The 13,612-nt window shown below is 43.4% G+C and overlaps 1 protein-coding gene across 4 annotated transcripts in view; it reads right to left on the reverse strand.

The window, feature by feature from the left end:
* Positions 1–7,756, reverse strand: part of DNTT (DNA nucleotidylexotransferase) — a 32,894-nt gene extending 25,138 nt beyond the window's left edge. For all 4 annotated transcript variants that reach the window (XM_014858421.3, XM_070486217.1, XM_014858422.3 and 1 more), the window contains exon 1: positions 7,425–7,756. In XM_014858421.3, the coding sequence (XP_014713907.1) occupies positions 7,425–7,627 (203 nt within the window). In that variant the 5' untranslated portion in view covers positions 7,628–7,756. The remainder of the gene's footprint in view (positions 1–7,424) is intronic.
* Between the last annotated feature and the right edge of the window lie 5,856 nt (positions 7,757–13,612).

Below are 13,612 nucleotides of genomic sequence, written 5' to 3' on the forward strand. Positions count from 1 at the left end.
AGCAAATAAGATAACATGCAGGCATCCACAAAGGAACAAGACTAAAGAGAAATATTCTGGACTACCAGAAAAAATAATAAACACACATACTTACTGAATCCTCACAAGAGTCTTATGAGGTGGACAATATCATTTCTGATGAGAAAGCCATGGCTTGCAGAGGTCACATGAAGTCAGCATTGAATCCCAGGTGTGCATGACTCAAACAATCTCTCAACGTTCTACCGGCCTGTGGTTAGACCCCTGGGGGAGGTTTTGTTTAAGTATTTTTTTATATTTGCCCATTTTCTGTCATGAATCATCTATCATCACTTTTTTACTTAGGGGAAAAAGTACACACGAATGCCATTTTCAAGGGCAAATAAACCTGGGGCTGGGGCTGAGGTAGTGTCTGCCTTGCCCTGGAGGCCCGGGCTCTCTTCTTATAGTAAAAGTGAGAGGAAGATTCAGGCAACCGCCCCCACCCTCTTCCAAAGACCCCAAGGCACTGCTGAGACAGCTGTTCCTGAAAGACCACTGGATTCAATTCTTTGAGTGCACCTAGTTTCTTGGCCATGACCAATTAATAATGTCTTGACCTATGTTTGGGAGGCCTTGAACCAATTATAACTGGGATTTGTGCCTCAGCTTTCCACAAGGAAAAAGATTCAGGGTCCTCTCCTTTGCCTAGTGCTGAACTGAAATGTGCTTGGCTTGGTCCTTTGCGTCCCTGAGGGCAGGGACAGTGTTCTAATCTGGCTGGTTATAATCTGGGTTCTAGTCATGCCTGGTGCCCAGCACGTGGCCAGAATCATAGTAATGGTCAATAGACAGACCACTGGTAGAAGGAACAAATGAATTGATTAATCAATATCTCTAAAGGAATGCTTCTTAAACTCTAGTGTCTACCAGAGACACCAAGGAAGCTGGGTTAAAATTCAGGTGCCTGGGTCCTATTACCTAAGGCCCCAGAATATGCATTCTGACAAACTTCCTTGGTGATTCTGACATAGTCAGTCAGTTCTAGTTATCTATTGGTGCACAACCAACTATCCCAAAATGGCTTTAAAAAAGCAAAGATTTTATTGTATCACAACATTTTGGTTCAGGAGTTCAGGCAGCTCAGCTGGGTGATCCTTCGGTTCAGTATGGTGCTGAAGGATGTGCTGATACTCCATACGGCTCTGCATGTCTGGTAACTCGGCAGGCATGGCTGGGAGGCTGGGCTCTGCCGCATCTCTCAACCTGAGCACCTTTATGCGGCATCTCTCAGAGGGGGCTCAACCTTCTTACACAAGGGATCTAGGGAACAGCAGAAGCCACAGGGCCTTTTATGACTCAGCCTCGAAAGTCACATAGTGTCAGTCTATTGGTTGAAGCAGTCACAAGCCCTCCCAGATGCAAGGGAAGGGAAAATAGTTCCTGTCTCTCCATGGGAGCGACCGTATTTTCAACCCCACAACCGAGAGCCCCACCTTGAGAAACACTGCTGTAGAGAAAGCTCTCTCTCTAACTGCCGCACGCTGGACTTGGGCTCAATTACAGCAATGCTTCCCAAGGTGGTACTCGTTTCTCTGCAGCTATTTGAGATAATTTTAGCAGGTACACAACTAAACACTTAAAAAGCATCTATGTTTATTTCTAGGTACATTTTTAAATTATGCATGTCAGACCCATGGTTTTTATGGGTTTCATGGTTTTTATATTATTCTTCAGAAAAAGGTTACATTATTTTTAACAATTCAGTTTAGGGACAAGTAAAGGAAACACATTAAGTACATAGTAACATGTGTGGCAAAAGATATTATAAGATTTATGAATATGGCACTCAGATATCTGGAAAGCCCTTATGAAGCTAACTAAAAACTGAGTTCTGAATTTTTTTCTCTGCTCCCCGTATCCTCGTTCTTCCTGTCTTTCTTTTCCTAGCTGGTCCTGCCTTTCAGTTTAATTAGAAAAATTCTCCACGAAGAAAGAGGCAGCCACCCTTCTTTGCCTGGAGACAGACCAATCTGACTTCCCCGGTCCTCAGGGATGGTCATCAGCTTTTATCTTTGTCTTTAAAATGGTTTTCTTTCTCTGGAGAAGTCGTTCCTGAGTCTTCCTATCTGATGTAGGGCTTATTTTGTAAATAATGACTTTAAATAGTAATTTACAGTTAAAGTGAGTTATTCACCGTTTAAAAAGCCTCCTGCCAATTTCCCTTAGCAACTGATCTGTTTCAGAATCCACAGCAGTTTCATTTGGTTTTGTCCCACACTCTTTCCAGCACCAGTAAAGACAGGTTTCTATTTCTAGCCCCGATATATTTAAGACTGAGAGGCTCTGCTCTGATTCTTTGTCCCGCCTTAAATGGGATCATAAACATTTTCATTAATTTAAAGTCCACAAAATTTTGAAATTAAAGTAATTTGGACCAAAGCAGGACTAAAGTTTACATTGTATTCGCTTGAATTTATAAAAATAAAGTCCTTATTATTTTGCTGATTACAAAAGTAATACGGGTGCATTGTAGGAAAAAATTTTAATTAGAAAAATTAATCTTGGTAATCACAAGTTCCCTTGGCTGGGTTCACGTTCACCAGCTAAATCATTCTTTGAATGGATATTTTCTGAAGCCTACAATGTGTAAGAAAATTGTCAAAGGTCCGAGGGTGAGGTCTACACAATGGCCCAGATGATGCCCTTGTCCTTGTGGAGTCAGGAAGGGCCAACTGGATGAGAAGAGGAGCAAAGCTAAGTGGGAGAGCTGCGAGCCAACCCTAGGCCATGGGCCACAGCCGTGTTCCGGGGAGGAAGTTTACTGGAGGGGGCTTCCGGGGATCTTAGGTCTTAGAGACACAGAGATGTGAAGGGAGAAGGGATTCAAGCTGGGAAAAAAACACGAAGAGAAACCAGTGAAGATGTGTTTGGACTCTGGACCCGGAAGGGGCCTAGAAATGGGCTCGTTCAACATTGTATTTTCTAGAGCAGGTAACTTACCCTTTTCATCCGGTGTTCAGTTTATTTTGCAAACAATGACTTTTAATATTTTGATTTTAAACACCAGCAATTTGAAGTGATAGAACATTGTCAGAGATAAACAAAGCTGGCCACTAGTTAAAGTAGTAAGGATAGATTTTATTTAGTAATAACTATTGCAAGAAGCAGGAGGGTCCAGCACCAATGGAGCTTAACTTCAAAAAAACAGAAGACAGGAGACCTTTTAAAGGCTGTGGTCTGCTAAGGAAAAGGCACTGAGGGGCATCAAGGGGGGTTAGTCCATGTGACCAGGCCACCTGGATTTGCTAATTGGCACTTATTCAGAGGAGAAACAAATTTCTTGAATCTTTATGACAGGAGGCAGTGGCGCAAGTTCCAGCAGGCTCCCACTCAAGTTAGGTCCTTCACCTTCCCACAGAGACTGGGAGACAGTTGTATCCTTGGAAAGCCTACTATTCAAAGAGCCAGCTTGCAGTCCTGGAGAAGATAGTTCTGGGTGATTAGAAGATCTACATCTCAAAGAGGCAGGAAAAGGGTTTATAATGACAAGGTTTCTAATGCAACTGCTTTAAGAGGGGGTTCAGGGGCCCATCTGCCTATTGCCAGGTCTTGACCGAAACAAGCAGTGAATTCTCCTGGCAGCCTTGAGCTTTCTCAAGCGGGCATTTTAAGGGGGCCATCCTAGAGACACAGCCTTAAGCTGCCGGAAGCCATGCTAGAGTTTGGTCAAGGAGAGAGTCTTTATCAACATTCAGGTGAAAAAACCATGGATTTTACTACCATGAGTTACTTTGGGACTTTGGAGACAATGGTTTTGGGATAATGAGTGGAGCAGAAGCCACATTTCAATGTTACATGGTGGAATGGATGGAAAGCATGAGCAGGCAGATTAGATATAACTAAACCAAAATAACATAAGAAGGCTGGAGGTAGAGGGTTGGGTAGGAAAATATTTTTAAAAATTTTTAAAAAAGGAAGACTAGTTCATACTTGAAAAATATATTGTGCTATCTTCTAATTCTAGTGAGAACAGAGGTACAATTCCCCTGTCTGATTGTAAACTCCTTGCTTTCAGGGCTCATGTCTTCTACTATTTTGTGTCTCCAGAACCTGACAAATACTGTGCAGAGTGGGTACTAACAGAACCCTTTATTTGTGACACTACAATGGTATATCTTGCTCCCATTAAAGACAATGGCTTCCAAAGTACCTTCGTAGACAAATGGTGGAGGTCTAGGCGGGACAGAAGTATCATCTGGTGGGTTTCTACTGCTTGAACAGCAGAACTGAGCCAGTGTTAAACTGCTGGGTGATGTACCCCGGGACAGTCATCCTTCTTAGCCACAGCTCTCTCTTCTTCATCATCAAAGATTTGGGTCAAGACATACAGAGTTGCTTTAGCTAATGTGTTCATAGAGAAGGGTTGATGACAGGTCAAGTGTTAAAATAGCTCCAAGTACTGAAACCAAGGATGAAATAAGAACGTGACAAGTGCTAGATTCCGATCCTTCTCTAGCTTGTCCTAGATAACTCCAAGATTATGAAGTTGCTTTAAAATTTAGCACGTTGACCACGGAAAAAAATTCAGTATCCTTTTCATGGATGTGCAAAAATGCCTCAAAGGACTTGACACATCCACTGATTTATATTTAAGAACCAGCTTCCTGTGGCACATTGAATAGCACATCTTTTGTAATATAACTATTAGTGAAACCCCATCCAAATATAAGGACACAGTGCGCACGTGCTGGAGAATAGTCTGACGCATTCAGGTACACCACTTCTAAGCTGTGGGTTCGGGCCCAGGTGAAATAGGAGTCAGACTTTTCCTCAAATGTAGTTCTCCTGGCAGCCAAAGAATGTGCCAGGGACTATGGTGATGGCTGCTTATTTTCAGAGCATATTATTTTTCTTAGCTCCTCTTTCTTTGAATCTTTTATACTAGAAAGGGGAAGTGTAGCCTTCACTATTGAGAAGCATCCTTTTTTTAAAAAAACCAAATTTATTTTTGTTTTTTAAATGTATGCTTACTGTGAAAACTTTGGAAAACACAGAGAATAAAAGCAGCCATAATCCCTCCCTACCACCCACTTCCCCCCAAAATAACCACTTATGACATTTTGATGGGTTTCCTTCCTGTCTTTGTTCTATTTGTTTACATTATTTGACCTAGTTCATATTGTGGAGACAGATTCCTCTCCTTAGGGTTTTGCTAAAGGTCAATGGAGCCAGCTAATTAACAAGAAAACAATCACGCGTTACATTTGTATAACTGTCTTACCAAAGCACATTGACATCCGTCCTCGTTTGGGGATCACATCAGACAGACTGGATCATTTATCAGGAAATTAAGATCTGGGTTGGGGGGGGGTCTTCCCCCACACCACATGGCTGGGAGGGGTCAGAACCAGAATTTAAGGTCTGTAGACTTCTCATCTAGAGATTTTCCCCTACAATAATTTCCATTGTCCTTTCCAATTAAAGTCTATCTATCTCTATGTACAGAAATTCTGTTTGAGAGCTAGGACTTCTACTTCCTGTGGTTTATTTTTGTGCCAGAGAACACATTTGTATTTAATGTGTCTTCTGAGCTGCCAGCCTGGGAACTTTGCCACCATCGCACGCACTGCAGCAGCTTGCTCACCGTGCACCAGTTTCCTCTGTCGCCTGAGCAGCTGGGCTTGGTCCCTGGCAGCAGGCATCTGGGGCACAGAGCTGCCTCTTAGGCTGTCTTGTCAAAAGAAGAAACTTGCCTCCCATCGTCTCCCCAAGTACCTGCCTCAGCCACCACGTGTGTATTTGTAGCTGTGCTGGTAACTAAACCAGTCAGCCCCTGCTGGGAGTATGGACATTTCAATAGAGAGCTTTCTATGTAAGTGGTACCTTGACCATCTGGCTCGCACCTTCCTGCCTAGCCCTTGCCAAATTTCTCTACCACAAAAACCAGTTCCGTATTTGCTAAGGTTTTTAATTTCTGCTTTTCAAACTTTTGGTTTTGACCTCTTTACCTATGTCGTCTTTTCCCCCCTAATGCCAACATTTTCTGTAAGTCTGTAAGATTAGGCAGACTTAATTAGATGAAATCTACAGTTTCATGGAAGGGAATATTAACAGTAAATTAACTTTTGTTTTCCTACGCATAATCTCATCAGATCCTCAAATCATTGAGATTTTGGGTTTAACATCCCAAATGAGATAGGCGGTTAAAAAGAAAAAAAGAGGCAGGGGGCGGGGTTGCGGGGTAAGGAGGCCGTGTGAAGAGAAATCAGATGGGAGAGAGACCATGCGAGACTGAGGAATTTCTGAATAGAGCATTGTAGTAACAAAATAAAATGTTCCTGTGACACTGACGCTTCACATGAATTATGAATGTCGTGAAAATTATCTTATCTGATTATTGATGTTTGACATATATTTCTCTTGCAATTTGAAGCTATTTCTTCAACAGAAAACTCAGTTTTATTTTTAAATATCAAAATATTTAAATATTTTAAATATTATTAAATTAAGAATTTATTTTCATATAGAATTCTTAGAGTTTTTCTGAAAAAATTATGGTCAGCCTATTCTTTGGACACTCAAACCAGCCAACTGCCTTAGTCGTCATTCTTCATTCATGGCAAGCCCCCGGCAGTTATGTTTGGAACTATTTATGTCAAGGTTCTAATACCATTTGTCTCTGGATTTTGCTTTGTTTTCTCTTCTATCTGTTTGAGACCAGTGAAGAGCTCATATGGCAATTAGTAAAACAGCAAGGCTAGTTGCTGGGATGTGAATGAGCCAGTCTTGGTGGCCCGAATAGTGGCTTCAACCGCCTTCTTGTCTGGGCTCTGATCTCATCACTCTCAGCATGACGTTTGTCACCCCTGGACAGAGCTGTCCCTGAATCCTTGAGCAGCATCCCTCTCTCTACAAACCCCACTGCTCTTCAGAAAAGGTTGATCAAGGCCTGCAGCATTTGCGTGACTGTGCTGAGCCAGCCACAGTCACTCACGCTAGCCCGCCACGGACGCTGGTCACCTCAGCACAACCAGATGTTACCATAAGAGTCAAGCAACCAAACTATTCTTTCTGCTTCAAAGTAGTAGAAATTTTTTGATGGAACTCAGTGGTGTTTTGTTCAATTTGGTCAAGAATGAAATCGAGTGATTTCAGCATTGAATTTTCCAAGCAGGTTTCTATTTATCATCCCTAAATACCTCATCTCAATAGTGGAAGGCAAAAAAAAAATTTTTTACCTTATTTTTTGGTGCCAACTAATTTCCATATAATGGCCTTCAGTCCCCACTCATCTTACTTGCCTTAACTAATTGCCTCAAATTTGTTCTTTGATTTCAAGCCTGTTCTCCCAGTGGGAACACCACCTCTTCCAGATGTGGAAGAAAACATAGGTTTCTTGGGTCCCAAAGAGTCTGTTCACAAAAGCCCTGCTTCTTCACAAGGTGGAATCAGTGACATCTTACCTGAGCTCATTTTCAACCCTGAATCCTTTCCTTCGGGCCAGCTCCATGAGGAAGGCTCTGCGGGTGGTTCCCATTTTCTTCTCCAAAATGAAGAGGACCAAATCTCGGAACTTGATGTCATGAGGAGGGGAGGCCATTGAGGTACTCATCTGCCTGGGTCTCTTCTTCCGAGGGCTCGAGTGGGCCATTTGAAACGGATCCATGGGAAGAGGCTGCTGCTGCTTCTGGCTGTGCCATCAAGTGGTGTCTCCAGAAGCGAGGGAGGGCCTGCCCCTCCTTCATGAAGAGCTTTGATGTCATCTTACTGGCAGACTCTGAAGCCAGGGCAAGGCTTCCTGGGCTCTGCCCTGGCGACAGCTTCCTGCTGAAGAGCACTGGGGAATTTCTATCTCTGTTCAGTTCATTTATTCCATATGGAGATCACAATGGAAACAGTAAATTAACTTTTGCTTTCCTATGCATGATCTCGTCAGGTCCGCAGAATGACCTTGTGAGGAAGGTAAGGAAGCTTCATTGCTCCCATGTTATTTATTTATTTATAAATTTGTTGAGGTCCTTTTTTGTCTTTTTTTTTTAATCCCTTTTTAACCTCCCAACTCCCTTTCCTTCTCTATTTCTCATAGACAATCATTACAATACATTGGATTTCTATAGTTTGCATGAGTGTTATGCGTTGTGTGTGGTTGTTTTGATTTTACATAAATGGAACTGTTATATTTCTCGTTCTGCTGATCACCTTTCTTTCACTCAGAACTGTGTTTTTAGATCCATCCGCACTGCTCTGTGTTGTAATCTGTTGCCTCTAATTGCTCCATCATATTTCATGGTGGACACTTTAACTATGTTGGTGCTTTTTTTTTTTTTTTTGCTGAAGAAGATTTGCCCTGAGCTGACATCTGTGCCAATCTTCCTATATTTTGTGTGTGAGTGGCTGCCACACAGTGGTGTAGGTCCGTGCCCAGGAACCGAACTTGCGCCACTAAAGTGGAACAAGCTGAACTTAACCACTAGGCCACTGGGGCTGGTCCTGTTGGTGCATTTTTTAAGTGAGGAAACCAAGGCTCAGGTAGTTTACTCAAGACCACAGAATAAGGGGCAGAGCCAGATCTTCAGTTTTAGTCTTCGGGCTCCAAATGCTATATTTCTCAGCTTTTTCAGGGGAGTAAAGGTTGTCTGGAGAGTAGTCTATTATATAACTCTAAAAGTGATCTTTTGGGATGGATGATCGTTAGATGAGAACTACTGCCATAAAGAGACATTTTCATAACTTTATGTGCCAAATATAATTAGTGTCTTTCATTAGTACACTTGATAAATCCCATTTCCTGAGCATCTCCTGTGTGGCCAAGGTAAGCACCGACCAGCTGTGACGGACTGAATCCTCATCACACCACTGTCTGGTAGGTACAAGCATCCGCATTTGGCTAAATTACTTGCTTAAGTTCACCCAGCTAGTAAATGGTCACAAGCAGGAAATGATTGAGCTAGAACTTGAAGTCAGATCTGTCGGATTTTAAAACCTGTGATCTTAACTCCCAAGACGCCTTCCTCTATATGTGTCTTCCCCAGTAACGAATCTGAGCTCTGCTTACCCGCTCTGCCATATTGTCTGAGAATTTTGCTTCCTCCAAAAGCAGATGAGCTCCTCATTACAACAGCAGGGGAGGAATTAGGTGACAGCTGCCTTCAAGCAAAGCTGTGATGTTCAAGAGAGTAAGATCAAAAATCTTCAGGTGGAACTTGTAGAGAATAGATTTTAACTCTCTATGAGGAAGAACTTTCTATTACCTAGAGCTGTCTAAACAGAGAGAGACACTGCATTATAGAGTGGGGTGTTACAGGGCAGGAAAAGTGTTCAAATGGAGTCCAAACAACTGTTGATTGAAATGGTACAGGAGAGATTCAGACATCTGGTAGGGACCTTCATCCAGCTCTGCCATTCCAGCATGCTGTGACTGCTTGCTCAAGATCAAAATCTGGGCCTGAGCGCCCATTTTGGCCCTCGCTATTAGGCGTTTGGTTACTGAGTGCTGAATGTCTCGTGTGAGAACGCAGTCTTAACTACCAAGTGGCCCCACAACATGGGGCAAGCAAAAGATTCCGGGAGGAGTCTGGGCTTGTTGTGCTCATCCCCATGAGACGGCCAGAGGAAAAACCGGTGTGTCACCTGAATGGTAAAGTGGACGGAGACCTACGGAGACATGGCTAAGAGCTCAGGCTGTGACGTCAGGCTGCCAGGACAAATCTCATCTCCATTGCTTTGAAGCCGTGACTTTGAGCAAGATGCTTTACTTCTCTAAGCCTCAGATTTCCCATCTAAAATGAGAGCTAGCTGAGGTAACCCACAGAACCTCTGAGCAGAGGGCTTGGCACAGAGGAAGCACTTTAAATAAAAGCCATTTGGTAATAATCTGGTGTTTTGTTTTTAGGGAAGTCCCAGTTTGATGTGAAATCAGATCTATATGTTTTATAAAACTATTAAGTTATCAAAGCATTATATTAACCAATGTCTTATTTAATTTGCTTTGAATTACTGGTATTGAAAAGATTACCAACAAAAATTAAAAATGCGATGATGCCTGTCTCATTTTTAGGCCATTGTCTCTCAGCTCTAAATCTACCGTTCTGTGATGGGCTGGCTCTATGAGGTTGCGGCTGGGACTGTGCAAACCCCATCTTTCTTGTCAGCCGGCTCCATGTTAGGCTCTGCCAGTAGGGGGCACTAGAGGGAGATTGCGAGACTGGAGAGAGGAGAAGGACTTGCTCCTTTTGGTCTGCTTGCTGATACCATCAGGGTCTTCTCACTAATGGTTCTTCACTTTGGCAGCCGTGGTTGCTTCCAATCTCCAGCTTTTCTTTTTAACTTTTTTTTTTTCCACAACCAGGCGTAGCCTCATCACCCCTTTCAGAGCCACCAGTACCAGCCAGGAACATCTTTTCAGAGGTCCGAGTCCCAGCTCTGCAGGGATTTTCCTAGGAACTCCTACAGGCGACTGACAGCACCCCATCCTCAGAGATCTCTTTTCCGGCTCCATGGGGACTCCTGCTCCAGACTTGCAGGTTTCAACAATTCCAACTCTGTTCTTCTGTTCCCCAAGCCTCCAGCGTGGGACATGCGTCCTGCAGTTACTCTCTCTGGGTTATCTCAGTGTTCTTGTTTTGCTTTTTAGCCTTCTGATGCCTGTCAAACCAATGCCCTATATTAAATTCTTTTTGTCGAAATTCCTAGTGTGCTTTCCTTCTACCTGACTGGACCCTGACTGATACACTGTCCAATTAAAGTGAAGTGTAGAGAATAGGGACGCCCCTACACTGCTGGAGACATACACTTTCTGAAGGGAAATTTGACAACAGTGTGAAAAAGTCTTTAAGGTGTCCAAATCATTTGACCCAGCATTTCTATTTTTTTAGGAAAGAGAGACACATAAAGATGAATGCACTAAGATGTGCATCACAACACTGTTTGTGCAGAAGAGACTTAAGACAACATGAAAGCCCTGTAACAGGGGAGTGATAAAGCATAACAGAACATTATGCAGCCGCTAAAATCATGTCAGATGAGAAAATGCAAAAACACGGGTAAATGTTCATAATCTAATAATTGTAAAATCAGTTTACAAAATAATTGTTACTGTATGACGCCAATTTTGACAGAGAAGACTAGAAAGATATGTGGCAAGTCCAGCATAATAGTGAATATCACTGATTGTTGGGTTTATGCATGATTTCTATTTTTGTCTTTGTGCTTTTCTGTATTTCAGAAGTTTTCCATAATAAGCATGAATTAGTTTGTAACCATGAAAACAAATTATTTTTTAAAAATTAACTTGAGGGGCTAGCCTGGTGGTGTAGCAGTTAAGTTCACGTGCTCTGCTTTGGGGGCCTGGGGTTCACAGGTTTGGATCCTGAGTGTGGACATACACAGTGCTTGTCAAGCTGTGCTGTGGAGGCGTTCCACATGCAAAATAGAGGAAGATTGGCACAGATGTTAGCTCAGGGCCAATCTTTCTCTCCAAAAAATAAAAATAAATAAATAAATAAATAAATAACTGAGATGGCAGCATGTGGACTTGGTGAAAAGCTATGATTCAAAGGCAGTAAGTTTGCTCTGAATAAGCCAAACAGCAGTTGAGCACGTTTTCTGATAGTGACAGCACAGGGCTGAGGAACAAATGCTTTTATATTTTATGTAAAAGTCATATCTCACTGCCAGGCAAGACTCCACTGAAGTGGGCCTCCGGCGCTGAGGGATGGAAGGGGCTGTGTAATTCTGCCTGGTTTTGTAACTTACTGAAGCTGACTCTGGGGAGGGAGTTTGTCCTGCCTCGCAGGGTCCTTTCCAATGATGTCATGTGACCTGTGCTAGGATGACAGTTGTGAGAGCTGAAGCCACTGTCATGGCTTGGTGAAGGGAGGTGTGAACCCCTCAGCCTTCCCTTAAAATGCATCTGAGGACACCAAAGGCTCATTGTTGTTTCAGGAATTAAATTAAATCATGCTCATGAAAGTGCCTTGAATATCATGAAACACTATAGAAAGATCAGTGTTCTTCTTGTTCTCATTGGCCGTGCTGCTAACGGCAGGAGTTAATTAATTTCTTCTCACTGAACCATCATTTTCTGGTTCCACGCTGAGCACACTGTTGGTCCAGTATATGGGTCAGTAACCCTGAAATCTCAGTGGCTTCACACGACAAAGTTTATTTTCTCTCATGCTACGTGTAGGTGGAGGGTTCTGCTCCATTCAAGCCTCAGGCTGATGGAGGCTTCATCTTTTTGAACCTGTACCACCTGGACTATGAGGCAGTCTTGGTCACTGTGGCAGGGAAGAGAGCACTGGGAGGTCTTGTACCAGCAATTAAATGCTTTGTCTCAAAAATTATACCCATTACTGCTGGTCATAGCCCATTGGCAAGAACCAGTCACATGGTGCCACCTAACTGCAGCAGGGGAAAGAGAAACGCAGGGGAGCACATGGATCTGGGGGAGAATTCCTGTTCCTGCCATGCCCAGGATCACTAAGTGCTGGCCGCTGGTAGTGGGGACTCCCAGTCAAGGGGTGTCACTGCCTCTGCACGAAGCCTGGGGGCAGAGATGAGTGAGGACCAGACCCCTGCTCTTCCTAGAGGAGAAGCTCCAAGAGGAAGGCCACACCATACGGTGGGCAGGCCATTCTGGGGCCTTCCTAGAATTCCAAGCTCTGGGCGTGGTCCTGGGGACAAGAAGATCTGATCCCCCTGAAATACCTCTGTACCAACTGTTCCTCCTCCCAAGCATCACAGAGAGGAAGGTCCTTTATAAAACATCAAACAGCTGTCCTAAGTTCGGGTCAGGCGCCCTCCCTGCTCCCACTGTCTTCTGTGCCTCCTTGCCCCTCAGAGCGTGTGTCCTTCTGTGTTGTAAGGCTCTAACCACTGTGCGTAACTTCCCCTGGACTGTAAGTCCTGTTGGAGCAGGAATCGGGTAGGTCGTAATCACCCCTGACACAGCACCTGTACAGTAGGCACCGGTAAGTGTAGAATAAAATAGAAATCAAATGTAAGTTGATATTATTATTAATATTATTAAGCTTTTATGCTGTTTGGGTAACTATGATATGAATCTTCTGCCACGAAGACCCTTCTCCACCCTACAAGCTCCCAACTAAATGTCTCTTCAATATGAGAAGGATAATACGGTTGTTAAGGAGTCAGACTACCTGAGTTCAACACCCAGACATATATGAGCTGTGTGACCTTGGGCAAGTTACCAAACCTCTCTGTGCCTCAATTTCCTCATCTGTGCAATGGGGCTTATAATGATTTCTACCTTATAGGTGGTTATGAGGACTAAATATGCACTTCAAAGAGTACTGGCATGCAGCAAGTGCTCAGAAGTGCTCATTGTTATAATAGCTCAGTCTCCTTGAACCCCTTGCCTCCATTGCCCCTTCCCTGTGTCCCTACACACTTGAGAGGTAGTCTGTCAGAGTCCTTCCAACCAGCCTTTTGCTTCCCCTAGACTCTTCCAAAAGTGGTGTCAGGCTCACTCAAGAACAGACTGAGGATCTCAATGAGACCGGAGAGGGGTCCTGCGATGGTTCCCAGCAGGGGTTCCAGGGAACGCCAGGCTCTGAAGCGTCCCAGGTGAAACAAATAGTTCAGTAGAGAATTAAGTTTAGAGAAGCCAGACAAACTTTACACAATTTGT

The sequence above is a fragment of the Equus asinus genome, chromosome 2, assembly GCF_041296235.1.
Source record: "Equus asinus isolate D_3611 breed Donkey chromosome 2, EquAss-T2T_v2, whole genome shotgun sequence".
NCBI classification, from domain to species: Eukaryota; Metazoa; Chordata; class Mammalia; order Perissodactyla; family Equidae; genus Equus; species Equus asinus.